General features: G+C 63.6%; 1 protein-coding gene across 1 annotated transcript; it reads left to right on the top strand.

The window, feature by feature from the left end:
- The first annotated feature begins 751 nt into the window (after window positions 1–751).
- LOC139040708 (mucin-2-like) lies at window positions 752–25,918 on the top strand. Its single transcript, XM_070487468.1, is given in 49 exon segments — window positions 752–846; window positions 1,930–2,200; window positions 3,173–3,287; window positions 3,667–3,757; window positions 3,840–3,949; window positions 4,136–4,346; window positions 4,669–4,794; window positions 5,400–5,517; window positions 5,636–5,774; window positions 5,868–5,978; window positions 6,061–6,130; window positions 6,276–6,413; window positions 6,502–6,663; window positions 7,104–7,198; window positions 7,547–7,673; window positions 8,061–8,316; window positions 8,437–8,489; window positions 8,621–8,721; window positions 9,161–9,312; window positions 9,630–9,768; window positions 10,066–10,176; window positions 10,262–10,441; window positions 10,579–10,818; window positions 11,339–11,495; window positions 11,795–11,926; window positions 12,622–12,768; window positions 13,317–13,361; window positions 13,752–14,787; window positions 14,944–15,608; window positions 16,321–16,434; window positions 16,541–16,843; window positions 17,134–17,345; window positions 17,716–17,890; window positions 18,396–18,643; window positions 19,213–19,396; window positions 19,670–19,892; window positions 20,549–20,727; window positions 21,130–21,199; window positions 21,330–21,430; window positions 21,537–21,568; window positions 22,658–22,835; window positions 23,135–23,239; window positions 23,461–23,501; window positions 23,749–23,871; window positions 23,973–24,066; window positions 24,748–24,881; window positions 25,065–25,104; window positions 25,415–25,541; window positions 25,638–25,918. Coding segments are annotated over 49 exon segments (8,271 nt in total). The 5' UTR covers window positions 752–770; the 3' UTR covers window positions 25,852–25,918.
- The last annotated feature ends 1,091 nt before the right edge of the window (window positions 25,919–27,009 follow it).

Consider the following 27,009-nt stretch of genomic DNA (forward strand, 5'->3'; position numbering starts at 1 on the left):
TTCCTGGCCTTGAGCCAGTTGCCCTGTGGCCCAGAGGACCGATTCCATAAAGCGTCCCCTGGCTGGGTTCCCTAAATTCTGATTACAGGTAATCCAGGGACTGGCTCAGCTTGGGGAAAGGAGGGGATTAGAGGGTAGGCTGGAGCTGGGGGCCTCTGATGGAGCTCAATAAGCCGCCAGCTGAGATGGTCCCGGAGCAGAGCCCATGGGGAGACGGGGTGGCCCCCAGGACTCTACAGGAGCCCACACCCTCCCTGCCTTGGGGGGCTGGGTGCTGGGAGGGCAGCACCCCTGGTTGGGGGTGGCTGGAACCCAGGCGATCTCCCAACTAGGCTGAGCAGTCGGCGCTGCCCGAGCTCCGTGGGTCACTGGACCTGGTGGGCTGGGGGCCATGGGGAACAGCAGCCTGCAGGACAGGCTTCTAGCAGCATCTCCCACCCTTGGGCCTGGGCCCACTTGTAGCTGTGAGAGACGAAGTTCCAAAGTTCAAGTTCCCTTGGGCGTGTGTCGGAATTGGGGTAGTGGGTTTCCACATCCTGAGGAGGGTCTGTTTTACCTAAGGAGGAATAAAAACATAAACCTCAGCTAAGCTGAGTCAATATTTCCTCACAGCCCAGGGGAGGTCCCACAGTGGTTTCTGGATAATCTGGCTAAGGCCCCACCCACCCCTCGCCCCTCCCCTGCCCTTCTGCTCTCAGACCGCCCTGCGGGGCATATAAGGCCCGGACCCCTGTCCCCTGTTGCTCTCCCACACCAGCCTCTGAGCCACCATGGGGCTGCCACTAGCCCGCCTAGTGGCCCTCTGCCTGGCCCTGACCTTGGCCAGGGGCGAGGAGCTGCGGAGAGGTGAGGGGCAGCGGGCAGCACTATGGGCAGCATGACCTGAGGGTACAGGACATCCGGGGCGGCCCAGAGCAGACGGTCCTTCCTGGGAAAGGGAGGTGATCCTCCTGTGCCAGGCTTTGGGGCAGCCTGGCATCTTCTGGGGTAGATGGGCTGGGTCCAGCTTCCTGCAGCCCCCACCCCTGCTGACTTTGGGTGGAGGGAAGGAAGGAGAGAAGGAAAGAGGGAAGGAAGGAGGGAGGGAAGATGAAAGGGAATAAAGAGGAAAGGAAGAGGGAAAGAATGAGGGAGGGAAGGAGGGAAAGAGGGAAAGAAGGAAGGAGAGGAGAGAAGAAAGGAGGATTAGGAGGGTAGGACAGGTGGTCTTGGGCTCCCTTCATCCCTTTGATGGCGAGCACCAGGTTGGAGTATTTCCAGGGGGCGATCCCAGGTAGAAACACCTGAGCCGGGCCATTGTCCATGGGTGTTCGGGAGGCAGGTCCCATGGAGCCTGGGAAGACAAGGCCAAGATGACCCCTTCTGCAGATCAGGGCATTGGGCCGACTGCTGGATGGGTGCTTTCAGCCAGAGACGACTGAGAATGTAGGATGGGGACATCTCTGTGCCACAGGGCTGTGTGAGAAAGCCACGGCGGGGGGGGGGGGGGGGCGCGGGGGGGCCCTGGGCTTGTTTGGATGGACACGAGGTGGAGACCCTTGGAGGGGTCCAGCACTGCCCTTCTGCTGGATGAGGGGCGGCAGGGTGGGGCGACGAGTGGATGGAGTGTGCCAGTGACAGGGGGCTGGAGGGCACTGGGCCCGGCAGGGCACTCAGGGAGCCCGAGAGACCCCTGCCCCCACTGCCTGCTGGGCCAACGGCCATGTGCCTCTCCAGGCCAGGGAACAAGGTGCAGCACTGGAGATGTCCTCTCAGGGGCCCGAGACCCCTGGGCGAGGTGACCACAGTGTAGCAGAAGCTCCTCCTGCAGGACCACCTGAGCCGCTTCAGCTGCCTCTGGAGGGTCCTAAGGGCAGCGGCTGGGCTGGGGCCTGGGGACGAGCCTGAGGGCGGCCTGGGCTGCTCACGCTCCATCCTGCCATTCCCCAGAGGGCAGAACGCGCAACCACGGCCACAACGTCTGCAGCACCTGGGGCGACTTCCACTACAAGACCTTCGACGGTGACGTCTTCCGCTTCCCCGGCCTCTGCGACTACAACTTCGCCTCGGACTGCCGTGACACCTACAAGGAGTTTGCTGTGCACCTGAAGCGGGTCCTGGGCCACAAGGGCGGCCGCCCCCAGGTCAAGTACATCCTGCTGACCGTCAAGGACGACATGGTCTACCTCACCCCCGAGCTGGCTGTGCTGAACGGGGCCATGTGAGTGTGGTCGGGTGGCGTCCCCCCACATCCTAGAAAGGGGGCCCCGTGGCTCCTGTGAGCAAACATGAGCCTGGCCAGCCCCCACAAGCCCCTCTCCACCCCGGCACACGGCTAAGGAGAACACCGGGGTTTCAGTTCAGGTCACTGATTCATTTAGCAAACACTGATGAGCTCCATGGGCGAAGGACTGAGGAAGGGGCTTTATTGCGAGTCTCGCAGCCCCGTCGCTCAGAGACAACCAGGCTCTGGGCATGCGTGGGGGACAGTTGGCCATTCTGGTGGGGTTGGCCTGGCAGCCTCTGGGGAGGAGGCCCTGTGCCCTGCTGTGCCGGGCTAGAGGTACAGAGGCCATGCAGGGTGGGGCCTGTGGGAGCACCCAGCCCCCTGCCCCAGCCTTCGTTCCCCGTTGTGTCAGGAACAATGGTGCCTAAGTGCATTCCTGCCTGGCGGCTCCCCACCTGCGTGGTCCGCCCTCTCCCTGTGCCAGGGGATCTTGTTTCCCTTAGAGGCTGCAGCCCTGGTAGCCAGCCCCAGTCTCAGGGTGGGGGTGGGTACAGGGCCCACGGTGGCAGAGTTTGGGGTGAGCACAGAGCCAGGGCCCACCCTGGGCGGTGGATGGAGTAACCCCTCCCCACTCTCAGGGCTGTCGTGGGGCTCCTGCCCAAGACAGACCCAGAGGAGGGGGTGCAGAGACGGAGAACCGGCAGGCAGGGTGTAGCTCCCCGTGAAGGAGCCCGGCCAGCACAGGTGGAGAGGGGCTCTCTGGCCACTGCTGAAGTCCCCTGAGAGAGTGGACAAGGCCTTTTGTGACCACAGGGCGGAAGCTGGCCTGGCAGGGCTGGCTGAGAGGCTTAGGCCAGGCCATCCCTGCCCACATGATGCACAGCCTCAGTGGCCTCTGGGCAGCGGGACCCCTGGCCCTGGCTGGGTGGCTCTGTGGGCTGGCTCATGACCCTGGTGCCCCCCCAGGGTCAGCACCCCTCACTACAGCCCTGGGCTGCTCATCGAGAGGAACGACGCCTATACCAAGGGCTACTCCCGTGGGGGCCTCACCCTCTTGTGGGACCGGGAGGACTCGCTCATGGTGGGTGCCGCCCCAGCGCCACAGGGCCCTGGGGCCCGAGTGGCCTCCATCGGGCCTCTGGGACTCTGAGGGAGCAGAGGGGAGCCAGTGGTCCCATCCTCACCAAGAGGGGGGTGCAGGGCAGGCTGTGATTGTGGAGCAGCCTCTGTCTGCTGGCGGAGAAGGCTGGCGGCAGAGGCGGGGCCATGCAGCCAACTCTGGCAGGGCACCTTGGGGGCTCGGGTGGTGGGTCAGCCCTCCCTGTCTCCCAATCTCCTCCTGGTCCTCAGTGATGCCAGGATAGCCCCTGGCTGACCCCAGCCGTCTTGCCACTCCCTTCAAACAAGTTGTGGGTGCTGCCTGGCCATGGCCGCTCACCTGCTCTCTCTTCCCCTGGCAGCTGGAACTGGACAGTAAATTCCAGAACCACACGTGTGGCCTCTGTGGAGATTACAATGGCCTGCAGAACTACTCTGAGTTCCTGTCTGATGGTGAGAGCCTCCTTGGGGGCTTAGGCGGCAGGTGTGTGCAGACTCCCGGGTGCCCCTCGCTGACCGGCTGTGCCCCACCCAGGCATGCTCTTCGGTGCTGTTCAGTTCGGGAACATGCAGAAGATCAACAAGCCCGAGGTGGTGTGCGATGACCCCGAGGAGGGGCAGACCCCTGAGTCCTGCTCTGAGCACGTGAGTGGCTGGCCGGGGACCCCTGCCCAGGGGAGGAGCCATTCCCGGGGGGGGATCCTATGGGAGCCGTGCCCACCCCTCTCCTAAGAGGGCCCTGTGCCTCCTGTTCTATGCTGGGACCCCCGGTGGTGTGGAAGGGAGGAGGGTGTGAGCAGCCCCCGCCCACTGCCTCTATCTCACTGCAAGCTCCCTGAGTGCAAGAAGCTGCTGACGGCGGCGGCCTTTGAGGACTGCCTGGGCCTGGTGCCGCTGGAGCCATACGTACAGGCCTGTGTGCAGGACCACTGCCAGTGCCCCTCGGATACCTCCTGCATCTGCAGCACCATGGCCGAGTTCTCCTGCCAGTGCTCACACGCCGGCGGGCGCCCCGGGAACTGGAGGACTGCCACTCTCTGTAGTAAGCGCGGCACACCGGGGTCAGGAGGCTGGGGACCCAGGGGCACGTGGGGGACCATTGATCCACCAATCCATGGGGAGGGAATACTGGGGACTTGCCGGCCCTGGCCAGGGCAGCCTGGTGCCCTGGATCAGGAGCCACGTCTGTGCCCAACCTGGAGGCAGCCTCGGCCTTGCGGGGGGGTAGCAGAAACCACCGGGGCCAGAGCCTAGAGCCCCCTGGGTGCACCCCACGAGCGGGCGCAGTCCCTCCAGCTCCCATGCCCACTGCCCTCCACGCTTGGTGTGAGTGCTGGCTCAGGGGCCGTCCTCTGCCCTTCTAGCCAAGAGTTGCCCTGGGAACATGGTTTACCTGGAGAGTGGCTCGCCCTGCATGGACACCTGCTCACACCTGGAGGTCAGCAGCCTGTGTGAGGAGCACCGCATGGACGGCTGTTTCTGCCCTGAAGGTGTGCGCTGCGGCACCCGTGGGTGTGCGGGGGTGGGTGGGGCACTGCCCTGTTGCGGCCCACCCTTGCCGAGGGGCCCTGGGACCAGTGGCCTTGGGTTTTCCGCTGCACCAGGGGGACAGCCATGCTGGGATGGTGGTGCCGGGTGGTGGGGGGCAGTGATGGCACAGGAAACGAGGCACGGTGCCCCCACTGAAATCGAGGGACGAGGAACAGGGAGAAAGGGCACAAATGCTGAAGTTCCCACCTCATTCACACACGATGACGGCTTCTGGGAGTCTGGGGGGAGGAACCTTCCTGGTTGTCACCCCTTGACAGACCTCCTCCTGTCCGGCCCACGGAGCCTGGAGGACCCCAGGACGGGGCCGGACTCTCAGGCCCCCATGGCATGCCCCTGACCAGACACTGTGTGGGGACCATGGTGTCACCCAAAGGACCAGAGGTGCTTGTGGGAGGGAGGCCTGGCTGGCAGCCCCACCTTGGGGATTCCGGCATCTTCCGGAGGCTGTCCCACGGCTGTGGCTTCGGCAATGGCAACCCCATTGTGGGGAATCTGGCACTTTCCGAGGCAAGCGAGTGTAACGCCCCGCCCGGCGCTATCCCAGGCACCGTGTACGATGACATTGTGGGCGGCGGCTGCATCCCCGTGAGCCAGTGCCACTGCAAGCTGCAGGGACATAAGTACGCGCCCGGCCAGCAGATCACCAAGGACTGCGAGCAGTGGTGGGTCCCGGGGGACGGGGCTGGGGGTGGCATTGTGCATTGTCCCGGGGATCTTGGCTGGGGTCCTGGCGGCCTTGGGGACGCAGCTGAGCCTGACTCTGGGCCCCACTGCCTGCAGCGTGTGCAATGCCGGCCGCTGGGTGTGCAAAGACCGGCCATGCCCCGGGTCCTGTGCGCTGGAGGGTGGCTCCCACATCACCACCTTTGACGGGAAGAGGTACACCTTCCACGGGGACTGCTACTACGTGCTGACCAAGGTAGGTGGGCGTGGCGGGTAGGTGGGTGAGCATGGGGAGCTGGCTCTCCCCACCACTGCTCCCTCAGCATCCCCCCCCCCCCCCCCCCGACAGAGCGACCACAATGACTCCTACGCCCTCCTGGGCGAGCTGGCCGTCTGCGGCTCCTCGGACAAGCAGAACTCCCTGAAGACGGTGGTGCTGCTGGCCGACAAGAAGCAGAACGTGGGTACCCCGCCCCTGCCCTGCCGGCACCTCTGGGGGCTCCATGGCCCTTAGCCCCACCGTCCCTTGGCCTTTCCCTCAGGTGGTGGTCTTCAAGTCGGATGGCACTGTGCTCCTGAACGAGATGCAGGTGAACCTGCCCCGTGTGACAGGTGAGTCCTGCTCAGGAGCCCGGGTAGGGAGGGGGACGGTCCCCTTGCAGCACCAGACCCTCCTGCTGAAGGTGGCGGTCCCGGGGCAGTCCTGCTGAGCGGCCCCTCTCCGCTCCTCACTGCCCCTCCCCGCCCCACCTGGCAGCGAGCTTCTCCATCTTCCAACCGTCCTCGCATCACCTCATCGTGAACACCGCCTTCGGCCTCAGGCTGCAGGTCCAGCTGGTGCCGGTCATGCAGCTCTTCCTGACGCTGCACCAGGCTGCCCAGAGCCGCGTGCAGGGTGAGTGGCCCCGCCTGCTCACCCCACAAAGCCCCACGCGGGGCCTGCTGCGCCAGGCCCTTCCCAACCTGGTCCCTCGGCACCTCAGGCCTCTGTGGGAATTTCAATGGCCTGGAGGGCGATGACTTCAAGACGGCTGGCGGGCTGGTGGAGGCCACGGGGGCGAGCTTCGCCAACACCTGGAAGGCCCAGTCGAGCTGCCATAACAAGCTGGACTGGCTGGACGACCCCTGCTCCCTCAACATCGAGAGTGGTGAGGCAGATGGGGTTCCCTGTGGGACGTGACGGGTGGGTGGAGGCGAGATGGCCTGCCCCACTCAGGGCCCACCTGCTGCTTTCTGCCACATGCCCCGTTTGTGGTGGCCCATGATGGCAGGCCACCAAGTGACCTGGCAGAGGGGCCAGGCCTGCCAATGGCTGGATGGTGGCCCTCCTCCAGGGACTGGCCTGGTGCCATGACAGGATACCCTCCCTCCCACTTTGCTGCCTTTTGCATCCCAGGAGGCAGAGAGGGTGGGTGGTGGGCGCCCCTGCCTTGCACGGGGCACTGTCCTGCACTGAGTTGGCCTGGAGGGGGACCGGCTCTGTCCACAGTGGGGACAGTGTCTGCTCCAGCCTGGGCCACCAAGCAGCCAGACTCAGGGCACTTGCTGGAGGGGCCACCCCTGAGGTTCTGACCGGCCTCTGCAGCCAACTATGCCGAGCATTGGTGCTCCCTGCTGAGGAAGACGGAGTCCCCCTTCGGCAGGTGCCACTCGGTTGTGGACCCGGCCGAGTACTACAAGGTGGGTGGGACCCCCTCCTGCACTCCCCAGCCCCTCTCTGCTCCGTGACAGGAAGGTGTGCCCAGTGCGCCTGGCTGAGCCTGACCAGTTGCCTGTGAGGCTCCCGCTAGGGGCTGCTGTGTGTGTAGGTGTGTAAGCACGCGTGTGAGTGTGCATACATGTATGTTTGTGTACATGTGTGGGGGCATGTGTGGTGTGTGTACGTGTGGAAGTGGGAGTTTAAGCGTGCTCACGTGTGTGTATGTTTGCGTGCAAGTGTAGTCATGCACGTCCGGGAGTGCTTGCACACGTGTGTGCATTCCTGAGCTTGGCTCCCTCCCTCACTGCCCTGCCTCGGTTTACCCCCAGAGATGCAAATATGACACGTGCAACTGCCAGAACAACGAGGAGTGTCTGTGTGCCGCCCTGTCCTCCTACGCCCGTGCCTGTGCCGCCAAGGGCGTCACGCTGCGGGGCTGGCGGGAGAACGTCTGCAGTGAGTGCCGTCCCGTGCTGGCCTCCTGGGCTTGGGGGTCCTGGCTTCTCTATAGGGCGGGGGGCTGGGGCTTGGCCTTCGGTTCAGCTCCTGTCCCCAGTGGCAACTCACTCTGAGTCCAGGGAGAGGGATCGGTCCACCGCCAGTGGGTGACATGGCTTCCAGCTTCCTCTGCTAGGAAGGTGGGAAACTGGCTCACGGCTGCTCCTTGCCAGTGGGGAGGGGTCCGAACTGTGGCCGCTGCCCCTTTGCGCAGACAGGGAGGCATGTGTGGTGGGGCACCTGTGCAGCCAGGGCGACCCCAGGATGACAGCTCCACTGGATGCCTGCGGGGATGTGGCTGGGGCCATCCCTCCCGGCCCTCATGCCGGCCCTGCCCCTCTGCAGACAAGGACGTGGGTTCCTGCCCCAACTCGCAGATCTTCCTGTACAACCTGACCACCTGCCAGCAGACCTGCCGCTCGCTGTCCGAGGCCGACGCCCACTGCCTCCAGAGCTTCGTGTCCGTGGACGGCTGTGGCTGCCCCGACTGCACCTTCCTGGATGAGAAGGGCCGCTGTGTGCCCCTGGCTAAGTGCTCCTGCTACCACCGAGGGCTCTACCTGGAGGCGGGGGAGGTGGTCCTGAGGCAGGGGGAGCGGTGGTGAGTGGGCTAGGGCCTGGAAGGAGGGAGGGCATGGGGGTCATGCAGGCTCTACCCCGCCCCACAGAGTCTCTGGGCCTGTCCCCAAAGGGCCCCGTTCACCTCCTACTCTCCCTGCAGCGTGTGCCGCAACGGGAGGCTGCACTGCCTTCAGGTCAAGCTGATCCGTAAGAGTAAGTGAACATGTCCCGAGCCCAGCCCCCTGCCCCCTGTCCCTCAGCCTGCTCCCACTACCCCCTCTCCTTCCTGCCTGAGCCTGCCAGCCACCAACTTCAGCTGAGCTGGGTGACTGCTCTGTCTGCAGCCTGCAAAGCCCCAAAGATCCACATCGACTGCAACAACCAGGCTGCACTGACCATCTGGAACCCCCACCCCCTCAGCTGCCAGACGCTGGCTGCTGGCCACGTGCGTGCTGGGACCGCCGTGGAGGGGAGGGTGCATCCAGGGTGTCCGTGGAGAGGAGGGTGCAGCCAGGCTACCGCACTGACCCTGAGGTTCCTGTGCTGAGTCCTGAGGACCCATGAGGCTCATTGACCCCTCCTGTCCCAGGGGCCTAGCGTCAGCCTGGAGGCCCTGCTCAGCCTGCCGGTGTCACAGGGGCCAGTGTAGGGGCCCCTGGCAGGCAGCACTCACCTGTCGACCTGCCCAGCGGTGGAGGTGCCCAAGGTGGAGGGGCTCCAGGGGTGGGCCAGAGAGAGGGATCAGGGGTCAAGGGGTGGAGGCGGGGGTGGGGGTGGGGGACACAAGAGGAGTCTGCATTGTCAGAGGCGGGGCCAGCCAAGGGCAGCCAAGATCCCGGGCCTGGCATCAAATGCCTGAACCCCGCTCCGCGGCCACCCCACAGTACCAGACAGAGTGTGTGAGTGGCTGCGTGTGCCCCGAAGGGCTGATCGACGACGGCCGAGGCGGCTTCGTTGTGGAGGAGGACTGCCCCTGTGTGCACAACAAGGGCTTCTTCTCCCGCGGGGACAAGATCAAGGTGGACTGCAACACCTGGTGAGTGGCCTGGCCCGGCTGCTCTCCAGTTGGAGCGTGTCCTGGAGGCCAGGCAGAGGGTCGGGGTTGCTCCCCATGGGGCCAACCGGGGCCTGCAGGTCCATGTGCACCTCCACTGGGTGGGCAAGGCCCTGGCCAGAATGGGAGGGGCACTGGGGTGGCACTTGCTGGGCTGGTGCGGGTTTGCAGGCATCGTGCATGAGCTGCCTGTGGAGGTGTCTGGACTGTGCCCTGGCCTCGCCCAAGCCACCCTCTGAACAGGGCTGTGAGGCCCTGGGCCCTGTGGCGCCTCCAGGCCCCTTTCCTGCTCTCCTCAGCACCTGCCAGAGAGGACGCTGGGCGTGCACCCAGTCTGTGTGCCACGGCACCTGTGTCATCCATGGGAGCGGCCACTACATCACCTTTGATGGAAAGTACTACAACTTTGATGGAAACTGCTCCTACGTGGCCGTTCAGGTGAGGCAAGGGCACCCCCAAGGCCTGCACCCGCCCGTGTCCATGCTCTGCCGGCCCTGAGCTGCTCTCAGTGAAGCCTCCTGCGGGTGTGAGGGGCCAGCCCTTCCTCCAGCCTCCCATCCTGTGACCCTCTCTTGAGTGCATGGGGGGTGTGGGTGTTAGAGGTGGGTTAGGTCCCTCATGTGGCATGGTTATCCCTCTTGACAGAGGAGGGGCTGAGGCTCAGCTGGGGTGGGGCTCCCAGAGGGGTACCTGTGCCCTGGCTGGCCTGGCTCATACCCCACTGTGGGACCCCAGGACTACTGCGGCCAGAACTCCTCGCTGGGCTCCTTCAGCATCATCACCGAGAATGTCCCGTGTGGCACCACGGGCGACACCTGCTCCAAGGCCATCAAGATCTTCATCGGGGTGAGTGCTGCCCGTCCCCAGGGATGTGAGGGTCCTCGGGGACCCTTGGACCTGGCCAGTGACCGGGCCTCTCCCCTGGGCACAGAGGACAGAGCTGAAGCTGGAGGACAAACACCGCGTGGTGATCCAGCGCGACGTGGGCCACCATGTGGCCTACACCACGCGGGAGGTGGGCCAGTACCTGGTGGTGGAGGCCAGCATCGGCATCATCGTCATCTGGGACAAGAGGACCACCATCTTCATCAAGCTGGCCCCCTCCTACAAGGTACGCAGCCTCCCCTGCCCACCAGGCCTCTGCAGGGCTGGTCCTGCACGCACACCGGGCCTCCCAGGCACAGCGGGGCCGTACCCCTCCCTCCCTCGAGCCCCCTCACGAAGCCCCTGGCTCGCTGGTCTCCGCAGGGCACTGTGTGCGGCCTATGTGGGAACTTCGACCAGCGCTCCAACAATGACTTTACCACGCGGGACCACATGGTGGTGGAGAGCGAGCTGGATTTCGGGAACAGCTGGAAGGAGGCCCCCACCTGCCTGGATGTGAGCGCCACCCCCGAGCCGTGCACCCTGAAGCCGCACCGCCGCTCCTGGGCCAAGAAGCAGTGCAGCATCATCAAGAGCCCAGTCTTCAGCGGCTGCCACAGCAAGGTGGGGGGCGGGGGGCACGGGCGGCGGGCACGGGACTGGCTGTGGGTGGGCAACATCTCCCTGCCTGGTGCGCACACTGGGTGTGGCTCAGCTGCGTCACCTCCAGCTTCAGCACCATCCTCCGTGTTCTTTGGACCCACGACGAGAGGTTCAGCTTTCCCTCTGAGAACTCTGGCTGAACCCCCAGCCTCCTGTACCTTCCAGGAGGGAGAAAGAACACAGCACCTAAGACCCGACGGTCCTCAGCTCCAGGCAGTGGGGGCGAGGGAGCAGGTGCAGGGCGGCCCGTCTTACAGCAGAAGACCCTGGGGTCCTGAGGGTCTGCATGGCCAGAGTTGGCCAACCGTGTCTGGACCTCACCCGTGAGCCCCACTGGAGGCCTGGGAAGCTAGTGCTGGGTGACCGCCCCTGTCCCAGGAGTGGGGCTGGCCTCGTGGTCCTGAGGTCCTCTGGCCGCAGGGGGAGGCCTGGCCCCATGGGGGCAGCACTGGCCCAGGGCACATGGTGGCTCCTTCCCTAGGTGGACCCCATGCCCTTCTACGAGGCCTGTGTGTATGACTCGTGCTCCTGCGACTCGGGTGGCGACTGCGAGTGCTTCTGCTCCGCCGTGGCCACCTATGCCCAGGAGTGCACCAAGGAGGGGGCCTGTGTGTTCTGGAGGACGCCAGACCTGTGCCGTGAGTGTCCACCCGTCCTGGGACTGGGTGCCAGCGGGGTGGGTGGCGCTCCTTACCCCTGCAAGGGATGCAGTGTACGTAGTCCCCTCCCCACCTCCCCCAACCCAAGGATCAAAGTGTCCTCCCTCCGGGCCTAGAGAGCTAATTAAGAATACAATTAGTAATGTGTGGTCGTGAAAGTAGAGGAGTTCTTCTACAGTGCTGCGCGGGGTGGCAGGAGGGAGCTGGCCCCTCGCAGGCCGTCCCCCCAACCCGGCCTTGGCACTCGCTGAGTCTGACCTCACTTCCCTCCTCCCCAGCCATATTCTGCGACTACTACAACCCCCCGCACGAGTGTGAGTGGCACTACGAGCCTTGTGGGAACCGCAGCTTCGAGACCTGCAGGACCATCAATGGCATCCACTCCAGCATCTCCATGTCCTACCTCGAGGGTGAGCGGGGCCTCCTGGGGAGCGGTGGCCTGCCCTGCCCTGCTGGCCTGGGGCCAAAGGGCAGTGTCCCCTGTAGACCCTTGGGGTCACCCTGAGAGGCTCTGTGGGGGCTGGGGACCCTGAGACCCAGGGTGGGCCAGGTTCACCTTCTGCTGAGTCTTTGTTGACTGCACAGTGGGTTGGAGACTGAGCTATGATCCCGCCCTCTCAGGGGGAGGCAGAAAGGAAGCAGGTTAACAGGCACCGGGTGTTGTCAGGAGCAGAGAGTGCTATGGGGACCTGCAGAGCAGGATAAGGGGGAGGGGGCTTTCACAGGTGGGTCTGGGAGGCCACTCCAGGGCCTTTGATCTGAGAACCAGCGACATGAAGGACTGAGCCTTGAAGGTCTGGGGAGGGAGCATCCTACCTCATAGGAGGGAGGTCAGGTCAGGGGCGAAGGGTGCAGCCTGCAACCCTGGAGGCTGGGCAAGGCCTGGCTGTCCATCAGCAGGTGGATGGGACCTAGCTGTCACTTTGGCCATGTGGCAGTGTGCAGGGCCCAGCTGGGGGGATCCAGTTTCTTGCCCTTCCAGTCCCTGGCCTTTCTATAGGGACATCCTGCAGAGAAGGACCTGCTAGAGTAGGGCCCAAGGGTGGGGTCTGGTGGTCAGGGTGTCCTCCACTGTGGTCCACGCCCCGTGCCCTCTGCCCACCAGGCTGCTACCCCTGGTGCCCCGAGGAGAGGCCCATCTATGACGAGGATCTGAAGAAGTGCGTCACAGGAGACAAATGTGGCTGCTATATCGAGGACACCCGCTACCGACCTGGAGTGTCTGTTCCCACGGACGACATCTGCCAGTCTTGTTACCTAGGCTTTTATCGTAGGGAACGTGTGGGAGGTCAGCACACACACAGGCACACACACATGTGCTCACACGCATGCGCCTGTGACACGGCCACACATGCACAGGTGCATATGCACCCACGAGCATTCACATCCATGCACCCATGCACAGGCACAGAAAGTGTTCACGTACACAGAAGTGGACACAACACACATACTCTCACACATGCACAGGTGCACAAGCACACCCCTGGGTGCACCTGCACATGGATGCACACGCACAAGCTGGCATACAGGAGCCAGGGCACTGGGACCAGCCCCCTTCCCGGGGAGAGCCAGGCCTTCCTTCTCTGCCTCCCTTCTGTGTCCAGTTTTTGCCTACCTTGCCTTGTCCCCACTCTGTACAGTTAGAATGGGCAGCTCCTCTGGGGTGGGTTTTTGGGACAGTGCCTCGGGCTTCAGCAGGTCCAGGGGGCTGGCCGCAGGGGCGTGACAGGGGGGCAGGGCCCAGGGGAGAGGTGACTTTCCTCCTTTCTGGGGGTCTGAAGCTGAGGCACTTGTCTTCCAGCATGTGCAGCAAGTCCTCGCAGGTCATCTGCCAGCCCGAGGAAGGTAAGCTGCCCTCTGCAGCTGCCCCCGAGGAAGCAGGCCAGGCCCCACCCAGAAGATCCCGTGGCTGCCCTGTCCCTGGACCCTGGGCACTCAGTCTCCTCCTCCACCCCGTGGACCCCGGGGGCCCTTCCCGGCTCAGAGCTGCCTGCTGGGCAGCAGCCCCTTGGGGCTCACATCCTGATGCTCCCTGTGGCAAATGCCCTCCTGTGACCCAGCTTCTCCATCCTGATGGGGGCCCTTAGGGTTCTGGAGAGGCATCCCGATGGGGCATTGGTTTGCCGCTTGCCGGAGACCGGGGACAGCCCTCCTTTCTCTTTTTGGGACAAGCTGGGGGGTTCTTGTGAGTCTTGCTCCCAAAGTGTTGACGTCAGCCTCGCTCCTGTCCCCCAGGAAAGATTCTCAACTACACCCAGGATGGCTTCTTCTGCTACTGGGAGCTATGTGGCCTCAATGGGACGGTGGTGCAGCACTTCAACATCTCTGGGTCCACCCTGCCACCCTCAACCTCCTCCAGACCCACCATCACGACCCCTGTCCCCTCCACCACTGCCACCACCACCACCACCATCATCATCACCGCCACCCCAGGGACAACAACCCCTGCCCCCAGCACCATGACCACTGTGACCACCACCCCCACCATGACCACCACAACCACCATGACCACCACTTCTGCCACGACCACTGCAACCCCCACCCCCACCAGGACCACGGGATCAACCACCCCTACCATGACCACAGTGACCACCACCCCCACCACCACTCCCATGCTAGAGACCCCAACACCAACTCCCAGCACCACCGTCACAGAGACCAGAACCCCCACCATGACCACAGCAACCACCACCCCAGGGACAACAAACCCGACCCTCAACAACATGACCACAGAGACCACAATTCCCACCACAGCCACAGTGACCACAAAACACACCACGAGCCCCACCATGGAGACTCCCACCACGACAGCCACCACCATCACCTCCACAGAGTCTTCCACCTCTACTCCCACCACTACGCCTATTACGTCCATGGCCGTTACCACTACTGCGTGTGTGGCTGACTGTGAATGGACTGGCTGGCTGGATTCTGGGAAACCAACCTTTACGAAACGAGGTGGAGACATTGAACCCATTGGAGATGTCTGTGGAAGAGGCTGGGCAGCCGACATCTCCTGCAGAGCTACTAAGTTTCCAAACGTTCCCATCGAACAGCTTGGACAAACGATGGTGTGCGACACTTCAATTGGACTGGTGTGCAAAAATGAAGACCATAAGCCAGGAGGAGTCATCCCCATGCCTTACTGCCTCAACTATGAGATCAACGTCTACTGCTGTGGGTACTGTGTCTCCACATCTACCCCCAGCACCACAGAGACCTCAACCCCAACCCCCACCATCACTACCACCACCACCACAGAGACCTCAACGGCAACCCCCACCACTACCACCACCACCAGCACAGAGACCTCAACTCCGATACCCACCATCACCACCACAGAGACCACAACCCCGACCCCCACCATTACTACCACCACCACCACCACAGAGATCACAACCCCAACCCGCACCACCACCAACACCATGACCACAGAGACCCCAACACCATCACCCACCACCCCAAAGACTACGACCCCCAACCCCTCAACCACCACAGAGACCACAACCTTGACCCCTACTATCACCACCACCATCACCACCACAGAGACCACAACCACCATCACAAAGACCCCAACCCCAATCCCAACCCCCACCCGCACCACAACCACCACAGAGACCTCAATGGCAACCCCCACCATTACCACCACCACCAGCACAGAGACCTCAACTCCGACACCCACTATCACCACCACAGAGACCACAACCCCGACCCCCACCATTACCACCACCACCACAGAGATCACACCTCTGACATCCACCATCACCAACACCATGACCACAGAGACCACAATGCCCACCATCACCACCACCGAGATCCCTACACCAATCCACACCACCCAAAAGACTACGACTCCCAACCCCCCCACCACTACAGAGACCACAACCTGTACTAGTACCCCCATCCCCACCACCAATGAGATCCCAACCTCAACCCCTACCATCACCACCACAGAGACCCCGACCCCAATCCGCACCACCACAGAGACCACAACAACCACCACTACTACCACCACTGAGACCCCAACCTCAACACCCAGCATCCTCGCTACCAGCACGGAGACCCCTACCCCTACAGGCACAGTACCCCCAAGTGAGACCACCACACCAAAACCGTCTGAGTCCTTCTCCCCTCTAACATCTCCGTCCACCACCCCCTCTTCCATGGAATCAACCACGCCTCTGACCGCCACCCCAACAATCAGGGAGACATCCAGCACACCACGGCCCCCAACACCAACGGTCACTGCAACAAGAAGCCTTGGCACCACCACTCCAGGTAGACAGACCCCCACGGCACACACTCCTGCTTCCTCCTCACCCCGGAGAGCTCACTCTCCTGCCGGGGTAGCGTTGAAGCTCCTTGGACCCAAGCTGGTGCCCTCAGCCCTGCCTTGTGAGAGGGGTCTCCAGGAAGGTTCCAGTGGGCTTGGCGAGCCTCCCTTACCAGCAGAACCTGGCCACAGAGTGTTCAGGGGGCCACTGGCCAACACCAGTGCATGGGCAGCTTAGCTAAACGCCGCCACTTGCCCCACAAAACCTCCTTTCTTAGGACAGCTGCCTGCGGCCCACCTCCCTTAGCCCGCAGCTGTGTGATGGGCAACATAGATAAAACCAACCCCAGTGGAGCCCACTGAGGGACGTGGGGCCAGAGCTGGGTGGGGGGCAGAGGCTGCCAACCAGGTGCCCCGGGAGACCCTCCCTCCATCCTCCTCTTCTGTCTGCGCCTCATCACTGGGGCTTCAGAGGGCAGCTGGTCAGTGTCCTCGGATGGGCCAGTGTCCTGTGACAACCCCTCCGGCCAGGCGGGCGAGCACTGCTGCTGCCCAGGGGCAGGCACTCCTCCCCTGTGGGCTTCCCCATTGCCCACACCGTGCATGTGGCCCTGCTCACCCTGACCGAGAGCCAGGGCAATGGACGTGGGGCCTTTCCATGCCTTGTACCTCACCCCAAGGGAGCTGTCCGGCTGCACATCTATGATGAGCCGTTGCCATCAGCCCTCACCCGTCACCTCCATTCTTACAGGCACACGGACGTCAGGTCCCACCTCCTTGAAGACCACCCCCACCAGTGGAACCACCACCGGGCCCTCCTCGCCCACCCCAGGACACCCCTCCACATCCACTCCTGTGACTGTCTCAACAACCACCACGGGAAAGCCCACTCTGACCTCGACCACGCCACACACCACCAGCACCTTGACCACCAGCGTGCCCACCCCTACCCCGACCCCACTCAGCACCCCGAGCACCAAAATCACCACTGGCTCAGTCGCCTCCTCCACCCTGCTCGTCTGCTGTGTTCTGAATGACATGTACTATGGCCCAGGTACGCAGGCTGCTCCCTCCAACTCTCAGGTGGTGGAGGCTGGTGGAATTTTGGGCTGTGCTTTTCCATGGGTAGGAATCGGGTTTCAGGTCTAAACCGGGAGCTTCCTAGGGAAGCTGGGTGCTGCGTGGGGAGAACTGATTCTGTGGCCAGCCACAGCTTGCTGCAGCCATGAGTCGGGGGAGAGGGGGTGGTGGGCTCCCCTCTGGTGGCCTGGGTGAGGACCCGCCTGTGCACACTGGCGGCCAGCCCTGCCTGGATGGCGTAGGCACTGGTCTCTCCCCCTGCAGGCGAGGTGGTGTACAACGGCACGCATGGGGACACCTGCTACTTTGTGAACTGCTCACTGAACTGCTCCTTACAGTTCTTCAACTGGTCCTGCCCAACCACCCCCACCCCAACGCCCAGCACACCCACGCCAACGCCCACGCCGTCCACAATGTCAAGCACACCAGCCACCACCAAGCCCTCTGGGTGCCCTGACTTTGATCCTCCCAGAAAGGTCAGTGGGCCATGGGCAGCAGTGTCCCCACCGTCCAGGCCTTCAATGCCCCAGGCGCTGCCTTCCTGCTGGTCACCCGAGACGCCTCTGTCCCCCATGTCCCGCACCATCCCCAGTAAGGCCAAGGCTCCAAGCTGCCTTTCCACGTGGGGTCTGCTGGGGCACCCGCCGTCTCACCCACAAGGAGCACAGTGCTGTGCTCTTGCTGCAGCACAGTGGCCTTGAAGCCGCCTCCCTGATGGGGCAGCCCTTGGCCTCCAGCCTCCTGGGGAGGGCTCTTAGGTGCTCACCCCGGGGCCTCACAAGAGTGTCCTGTGTGGGCCGGGTGGTGGGGCCTGTCCCCCTGACCCTGCGCCCTCCCCGCCCTCAGGAGAACGAGACGTGGTGGCTCTGCAACTGCACCATGGCCACTTGCAAGCACGACAACACGGTGGAGATCGTGCAGGTGGAGTGCGAGCCCCCGCCCAGGCCCACCTGCTCCAACAACCTCACGCCCGTGCGCGTCCTGGACCCCGACGGCTGCTGCTGGCACTGGGAGTGCGACTGTAAGCCCGCGCTGTGGCTGGACCCTCCTCATCTCTTCCCTTCCGTGGGCGGGGGCTGCGTGGACTGAGGTCCTCTGGTGCAGACCCCAGGTTGGACGTGACGGCCTTGACAGCTGAGCTCACTGAGGGCCAGGCACATCTCCAGAGGGACTTCCCACGGCCCTGCTCGTTGCCCATCTCGAGGGGACCTGGGCAGGGGGAGAGGCATGCCTGGTGGAGCGCGGGCCCCTTCGCAGTTAGAGGGGCAGAGCTGGAGATTGAACCTGGACCTTCTGGCTCCAAAGCCAGGCCCCGAGGGCTGTGTGGGGAGATGCCCTGTGGGGGCCGGACGAAGCTGACCCCCATCCTCCCCGGCCCAGATGCCCCGCCTGTCCCAGACCAGACTTTGCGTGTCCCTAGGTTCCTCCCTGCTCTTCTCACCCTCCCTGAGCTCCTGACTGCATCCTGTCCCCTCCCCCCGGGTCCCCCTCCCTCTGCCCCCGGCTCACCCGGGCTCCCTCCACAGGCTACTGCACGGGCTGGGGGGACCCGCACTACACCACCTTCGACGGGCTCTACTACTGCTACCAGGGCAACTGCACGTACGTGCTGGTGGAGGAGGTCAACCCCACCGTGGACAACTTCGGGGTCTACATCGACAACTACCACTGCGATGTCACCGACCGAGTGTCCTGCCCCCGCACACTCATCGTGCGCCACGAGAGCCAGGAGGTGCAGCTCAGGACGGTGCAGATGCTGCCCCTGAAGGTGCAGGTATGCTGGCAGGACCCATGGCCACGGCGGGGCATCCATACGGCTCCCTCCCTTGGCGGGGACTGGGCTGCAACCCCAGAGCTGGGCTGGGAGGGGGTCAGTGCTCATGGGACGCATGCGGCTCTACTCACAGGCCCACCAGGGACGTCAGTGACCCCTCAACCTCCCCTCTCGTGCCCCCACCGCCCACCCTGAGCACACATCTCTGTGGCAGAAGCCCCCTCCCCAAGCACAGGTGCACACACTGCATGGAGTGGTTGGCTCCCATGATAGGGGAAGCCCCACCCTCTGCATGGGGCTCAGAGTCTTGGGGTCCTCACCCCTGGGACCAGCCTGGACAAGTCTGCTCAGTGCACTGAAAAGGAATTGAGAAAGGGTGGGACCCCCATCACGCCATGTGATGAAGAGGGTGCTGTGGTCCCAGGCGCTCTCTGAAGGCACAGCCCACCCGCCCCGTCCCTCAGACACTCAAGGCTCCTTTGTCCAGGCGGCCAGGGCAGGGCAGACCTCCCACGGATTGGGCAACTTCTGCCCGGCTGGCCCTCTGACCCCAGGTGTGTCGGCCACAGGTGCAGGTCAACGAGCAGTCCGTGGCGCTGCCCTACAAGAAGTTCGGGCTGCAGGTGTACGAGTCGGGCTTCAAGTACGTGGTGGACATCCCCGAGCTGGGCGCCCTCATCTCCTACGACGGCCTCTCCTTCTCCATCAGGCTGCCCTACCGCCTGTTTGGCAACAGCACCAAGGGCCAGTGTGGTGAGCGCCTGCCCCCTGCGGCTCCTGCACCTTGCCCCTGGGAGGCCAGCGGGGAGTGGGCACCTGCCAGCCTGGATGAGGTCCTCCTCTTCTGCTTGGAGCCCCATGGCCGTCATCCCGGTTTTGCCCCTGTGGGACACCAATAGGAGTCTAGTCTAGTCTGTGCCCTCGGCACTGGCCAGCTGGTCCCCAGAGGACCTGGGCAGGAGGAGGGGAGGGGTCCCAGGCGCTCACCGGGTCTGCTGGACAACCTGGCCCTTCTCGCCAACCCAGGCACGTGCACCAACACCACCTCAGATGACTGTGTGCTGCCCAGTGGGGAGGTCATCTCCAACTGCGAGGTCGCAGCTGACCAGTGGGTGGTGGACGACCCCTCCAAGCCGCACTGTCCCCACTCCAGCTTCACCAGCCCACGCCCGGCCACCACGACAGCCAGCAGCCGCACCCCCACACCCAAGGACTGTGATTCTTCCCTCTGCGAGCTCATCAAGGACAGGTGACCCTGCTCCCGGCCAGTCTGTGGCCTCGTCACTAGAGAGCTGCAGAGACTCAGGGAGCAGCCTCGCCTGTCTGTGCCTGGACCCCTGTCTGCACAGAGGAGACGAGGCTGGGGGCCTGGTGTGGGGCTGAAAGGTGAAGGCCTTAGGGCTCGAGCTCCTGATTCCTATGGGGCCGAGCTGCCTCGTCAGACACCCCCCTGCCTCTTTTGATTCCTGAATCTCTCCTGCCTCCTGGGAGGTGCAGGGAAGTCTGAACTTGAAACCTGGGGTAGATCAGTCAACCCAGGACGCAGCTAGCATCCAGGGCTGAACCAGGGAGGCAGATGGGGGTGTAGACAGAGAGGGGGCGGCCTCTAAGCTGGCATCCACGGGAGCGAGTGCCTTGTCCCCAGAGGTATGCGAGTCAAGGCTGTGTGGCCTTCCGCCAGGGTTGCTGGAGGTGGGATCCTGGGACCTGGTGGTCATTTAGATGTGGAGCCTCCATCTCTGAGAGCCCGGCCCCACGGCCTCATCCTCGGGCCACTGTGCCGGCCCCCTTGGTGGGATGCAGGCTGAGCTCCAGGAGAGCAGCCCAGGCAGAGGGGCTGGGTGGCAGGCAGTGAGAGAGCCTGGTGGCACTGGCTGAAGTGTTACCCACACCCCTCCCCAACAGCTTGTTTGCCGACTGCCACGCCCTGGTGCCCCCCCAGCACTACTATGACGCCTGCGTGTTCGACAGCTGCTTGGTGCCCGACTCAGGCCTGGAGTGCGCCAGCCTGCAGACCTACGCGGCCCTCTGTGCCCACGAGGGCATCTGCATCGACTGGCGGGACCACACCCAGGGGGCCTGCCGTAAGTGCCCACCTGCTCCAGCCCCTGGGCGAGGGTCCTGAAGAAGGGCTGGGGTGTCCAGGCTCTGCAGGGCACTGTGCCAGCCTGATGCCAGACCAGTGTAGGGCGGCCAGGCCCTCATGGAGACAGGCTGGGCTTAGGGTGGGGAAGGAGGGCTGGCTGGAGTGGCCGGGGCACTAGACGGACTGCCAGCCTTGCTAAGCACCACTGGGCACCGGCCTCCCGGTTTGGGACAGCATCAGGGACCAAGGCGGGCAGCAGCAGGCAGCTGGCCACCCTTGGCCAGTGTGGGAGGGTGGGTCCTTTGTGGGAGGGGCTGGGCTGGACTGTCACTGGTCGGGGGCAGGGGGATAGGCTCCTCTGACATTTCCGGCCCCTCTGACTGCTGCCTCCCTCCTGCAGCGGTGACTTGCCGGTCTCACAGGGAGTACCGGGCCTGTGGTCCTGCCGAGGAGCCCACTTGTGGGTCCAGGTCAGTTGCTGGGAGACGTGTGGGACGGTGGGCTTAGCCCCTGGGCAGTCCTGTCTGAGCATGGTGCTCCAGCATGCCCGCTCCCCAGCCCGTCCACAGCCTCATCTCACGAAGCCCCCCACCCCTCCAGCTCCTCTCCGGGGAATGACACAGGCCTGGTGGAAGGCTGCTTCTGTCCCGAGGGCACCACCAGTTACGCCCCCGGCTTTGATGTCTGCGTGGAGTTCTGCGGTACGTTGCCTGCTCTCGGTGCCTCCCTCCTGCCTCCAAGAGGCTGAGCCTGGCTCCTGTGGCACCGAGACTCTGCTGACAGGATTCCTTTCCTCTCTCCTCCTAGGCTATGTGGGACCTGATGACGTGCCCAGAAAGGTCGGCCCTCCTCCTTGGTGCTGGGGCGAGATTCTCCCACAAATCCTGAATTTTATGGGTGGGGTGCGGCGGACATGAGAACCTGGGAGCCTCAAAGACTGAGTAATGAAGCATTTAAGTCCTGGAAGGCTGAGCTAGCACGATATGCACCCACCCATCCATCTGTTCCCCTGTCGCTACCTCCAGCCATCCCTCCATTCTTCTGTCCCTCCATCCATCCCTCCACCCCTCTGTTCAGACCTCCATCCATCCAGCCATCCATCCCTCTCTCTGTCTGTCCCTCCATCCCTCCATCCTTCTGTCCCTCCATCCATCCTTCCATCCCCCGTCTCTCTGTCTGTCCATCCCTCCATCCCTCTGTCCATCCCTCTGTCCATCTATCCACCCATCCATCTGTCCCTCTATCCCTCCATTCTTCTATCTATCCATCCCTCCATGCTTCTGTCTGTCCCTTCATCCTTCTATCCATCCCTCCATCTGTCTGTCCGTCCATCCTTCCATACATCCATGCCTCCATCTCTGTCTGTCCACCCATCCTTCCATCTCTCCATCTGTCTGTCCGTCCTTCCATCCATCCACCCATCCATCTGTCCCTCCATCCTTCCATCCCTCCTTCGTCTGTCCCTCCATCCTTCCATCCCTCCATCTGTCTGTCCCTCCATCTTTCATCCATCCATCCCCCCATCTCTCTGTCCCTCCACCCTTCCATCCGTCTCTCCATCAACATATCCTCCACCCATCCACAACACTCACCCATTGCTCATTCGATGCTCTATCTGGAAGCGAGATGATGTCCTAGCCACTGCACTGTCATGTCTACACCCATGGTTGATTCCTTAGTTCCATGCTTCACCAACCCTGTAGACACCTGTGGTGTGTCTGCCCCTAGCCAGGCCCATGTGGTGTAGGCAAACACTGGTGAGCAGGTCAAGGTCAAGATGTTAGTGGCCTGGCCCTGAATGAGGGCTTCTGTCCTGGGCCAGAACCTGCCCCGTGTGCTCAGAGGTGGGAGGGCACAGGTTTTCCCGCAGCCCCGGCCCGTGGCCAGGCCACCTGCTCTTCTCCCTGCTCACCTCCTTCCTCCTGCAGTTTGGGGAGCGCTTTGAGTTCGACTGTAAGGACTGCGTCTGCCTGGAGGGTGGAAGAGGCATCGTCTGCCAGCCCAGGAAGTGCAGCCAGAAGCCCCTGCCTGAGTGCAAGGAGGACGGCACCTACCTGGTCACGGAGGTCAACCCCGACGACACCTGCTGCACCATCACCTCCTGCAGTAAGGCCACGCCCGGGGGAGGGGAGCCGAGCCTGGGTCCCTGGGCGCCTGTCCCCTCCTAGGGTCCCCAGATTCACTGAACAAGTTCCCCACAGTGATTTCACCTCCCTGGGGAGCTGGGGAGCAGCGGCCGCAGGGTGTGTCCAGCTGAGAGTGGGCATTGGACGAGGAGGCTGTGCTCGGACCTGGTGGCTAAGCAGGTGACCAGCAGACGCCCAAGTCCTGACCCTGCACCGCAGGTGGTGGCGGTGCAGCCTTCAAGGAGCCATGCTCATTACCGTGTTTCCTCCCCTCTTCAGAGTGCAATGCCAGCCTGTGCAGGGAGAAGCCCGCTGTGTGTTCGCTAGGATTCGAGCTGAAGAGTGAGATGGTGCCCGGAAGGTGCTGCCCCCTCTACTCGTGTGGTGAGTGGGGCCCGGAGGCCAGGGCAGGAGGAGATCCAGGGGGCTGGGGCTGACTGTGTCTTGAGTGGGGAGTTGGGGTGAAGTGGCTCCCTCCTGGGGGACCTCATTCTGCACGTCTGATGCCCCAACGCTGGCCCTGAGCTCCCGCCCCATATACCGGCTGTGCATGGCCTTGTGCCCGGCAGGGCAGTCTGACTGCTGTCCCCATTCTTTATCCCCAGTGCCCAAGAATGTATGTGTTGTCGGGAATGCTGAGTACCAGGTGAGCCCTGGGCTGGGCCAAGGGGAGGCGGAGGTAGGGGAGGAGGAGTGGGGTCCTAGGCAGGCTCACTGGCCAGCTATGGCGCTGGTGAGAGCCTGCTCGGGGGCTGTGCTCTGCGCCCCAGGCCCGGGGCACCCAGCTCCTGTCTGCCACCGTCAGAGCCCTCCAGGGTGGGAGCCACGCTCCCCGAGGCGGGTGGGAGGCATGGAGGGTGCCCAGCCTCACTCGCCCCTCCCTGTGCGCTCAGCCCGGCTCTCCAGTTTACTCCTCCAAGTGCCAGGACTGCGTGTGCACCGGCAGCAGGAACAGCACCACACAGCTCAACGTCATCTCCTGCACCCACGTGCCCTGCAGCACGTCCTGCAGCCCTGTAAGCAGCTGCCACCCTGTCACTTCCTTCCAGGAGCGGTGTTCTGGCCCCAACAGCTCCTGTCCTCTTTCCCTCGCCAACCTGAACCCTGTGTCTCGTAGGGCTACGAGCTTGTGGAGGCCCCTGGGGAGTGCTGCATGAAGTGTGAGCAGACCCACTGCATCGTCAACCAGCCCAGCGGGAAGTACATCCTGAAGGTGCGCGAGTGCCCTGCTCAGGGCTGGCCTGGGGCTGAGGGCACGGCCTGGGACAACTCCCGCTGCCCCTGGCTGAGTCCTCTGTGCCACTGTCCTGGGTGGCTGTGACAAGGGACCACAGACTGGGGGCTGAAACAACAGGCAGGATTCCCCCACCCCCACCCCGCCCCATCCTGGAGACTGGAGTCTGAGGCCCAGGTGTGGGCAGGGCTGTGCTCCCCCTGGCCAAGGGAGGGTCCTTCTTGCCTCTTCCAGCTTCTGGGCTCCAGGCCTTCCTGGGCTTGTGGCTGCATCACTCTAGTCTCTGCCTGTCCTCACATGACCCTCACCTCTGTCTCTCTATGTCATTGGATTGCGGGCCCCCTCCAGTAGTCCAGGATGATGTCATATTGACATCTTAAATACAGCGGCAAAGACCATTTTTCCAGAAAAGGTCACCTCCATGAGTTTTGGGGTTTAGGATGGGGACGCGTCTGTGGACTACAGGCTGGTGGCTGACCCGGGGCCCTTCCTGGGTGTCACCTGCCCAGTGACTCTGGGCCTGCAGGCTGGGCCTCCTGCCCAAGAATCCATACTTGGCCGGCTGGTCAGGCACCTGCGAGGTGTTTCCAGTCTGTCTTTCTGGGTGGGCCTCCGAGGGTGGGCCTCCTGCGGGTCCTCACCACGCTGTCCTCTACCCCACATCCCGGGGACAGAAAGAGGGACCCCACCAACAACTGCACCTTCTTCAGCTGCATGAAAATCTACAACCAGTTCATCTCGTCCATCTCCAACATCACCTGCCCGGAATTTGACGCCAGCGCCTGCCTCCCAGTGAGTGAGCCCGGGGAGTGGGCGTCCCCTATTTTACCGTGGGTCTGAAGCCTCAGTGCTGGGACAGTGGCCTCTGGCGTGGGCCCCTTCTGCAGAAACAGCCCCTTCCCATGTCTGTGGCTGGAGGGGGTGCTCACAGCTGGGGGAAGGTCTGGGGTGCAGGCTCACCCTCATTTCCTCCAGGGCTCCGTCACGCTCATGCCCAACGGCTGCTGAAGGAAGTGTGAGTACAGAACGCTCGGTGGGCTGCTCCCGGGGTCCGAGGCAGGGCCTGGTGGGTGGGCTAAACCCAGGCCGCCCTGTGGGGAGGAAGGCACGAGGGGATGGTGCCCTGGGAGCCCTGTCCCCTCTGTGCCCCTCTCAGCAGAGTGAGGAGTTTGAGGGCATCACCAGGGGTGCCCAGCTCGCTAGAGGGCGCCTGAGGGCCAGGCGAGGTGCACTGGGGGACGGAGAGGAAGCCCTGAGGGAGACCTGGTGGGCTCCCTTGAAGTGTGGAGACCCCGCCTCAGAGCCTCCACCTCCCTTGCCTCCAGGCATCCTTCGCAATGAGACCAGGATCCCCTGCTCCACCATCCCCGTTACCAAGGAAATTTCACATGCCGGCTGCAGCAAGTTGGTGACCATGAACTACTGCTCCGGGTCATGCGGGACCTTCGCCATGTGAGTCCCAGGCCACGAGTGCCCAGGGTTGGGGGAGGGGAAGGGGAGGCTGCCCCCTCCAGGAGGGAGTGGCCCCTCACTGTGGCCCTCCCCCAGGTACTCTGCCGAGGCCCAGGCCCTGGACCACAGGTGCACCTGCTGCAAGGAGGGGCGCACGAGCCAGCGGAAGGTGGTGCTGGACTGTCCCCACGGCGGCTCGCGGGAGTACACCTACACGCATATTGAGAGCTGCCTGTGCCAGGACACCACGTGCAAGCTCCCGCCGACCCCGGGCACTGGCCCTACAGCCCTGCCTCCATCGAGGGGGTGAGCAGGGCAGTTGTGGCCACCCAGGCCCCACCCTCCACTGTCCTCTGCATCGCCCTGCTGACCCTCTGAGCTTTGTCTCCTCCTAAGCTGGCTTCCTCTCTGCGGATACTTATTTTCCCAGCCTTTGCTCAATCCTTTGCTTTCCAAATAAACTTGGGTAGAGACGCCGTGCTGGTGTGCTTCCCTTAGTGCCGGGGACCTGGATGGGCCGCCGTGCTCGAGCCAGGGTCCAGCTGCTTCCTGAGGGCTAGTGGTTGCAGATGGCCCTCTGTGGGGCCTGCTCACCAGGCTCTGCACGGGACACGGGGGACACCTGCACTTATGCCTGGGCTGGCTTTGGGAAAGTTCGTGTACAAATGTGACCACGTGACCACCTTCCCTAGAGTGGCCCCCAGGGAGCCGTGCCCCACCCTGTCCTGCTCTGGGCAAGTGCAAAGCCCTTGTTGGGTGTGAGATGCAGGTGGCCGCACTTCCAGAAGCCCCCCGACCCTAAATTTGTGACAAGGACTCAGGTTCCTCTCCCAGCCGTTCCCAGGGCTTCCCCCTCATGAGGACTTCGTCCAGCCCCCAGGGCCTGAGAGCTCTGGGCAAGAGCGTGCGTGTGCACGTGTGTGAGCACTGAGTGTTTGTGTCTGCGTGTGTGCAGTATGTCTCATGCGCCTCGCGGTGACTGCACACGGGGAAAAACAAGGAGGTTCTCCGTCCACGCACCGGGGGCCGCATGCCGACTCCTGCTGCAGAAAGTGACAAAAAGTGACCTCAGGGTCCTTGTGGGCTGCTGTGAAGCTGCTGGTAGAGGCGTCGGACCCTCCAGACCAAACTGAGAAGTTCTGGTGGGCTTTGTGGACCCAGCAGGAAGCCCGTCCTGTGTGTGCGTGTGCACGCGGGCAAGTGACCGTGAACACATCTGCCGCACGTGGTTAGCGAACTGCCGGACCCGGGCCTCCTAAATCTGCGGAGCCGCCCAAGCTGGAATCCCCAGGGAGGGCGCTCCAATCCCCTTACGACAGTTCCCTTTACGACAGTTCCATTTACGGCCGAGCGCAGGCTGGCGTCCCTGGGCCGAGCTGTGGGACCCGAGAGCCCCTGCGCCTCCTCCCTCAGCAGCAGCGCTCCGGCCTCCCTGGGGCGAGGGCAGGGCGCCCGGGGTCCCTGGGCC

This window comes from Equus asinus, chromosome 17, assembly GCF_041296235.1.
Source record: "Equus asinus isolate D_3611 breed Donkey chromosome 17, EquAss-T2T_v2, whole genome shotgun sequence".
In the NCBI taxonomy this organism is placed as follows: domain Eukaryota; kingdom Metazoa; phylum Chordata; class Mammalia; order Perissodactyla; family Equidae; genus Equus; species Equus asinus.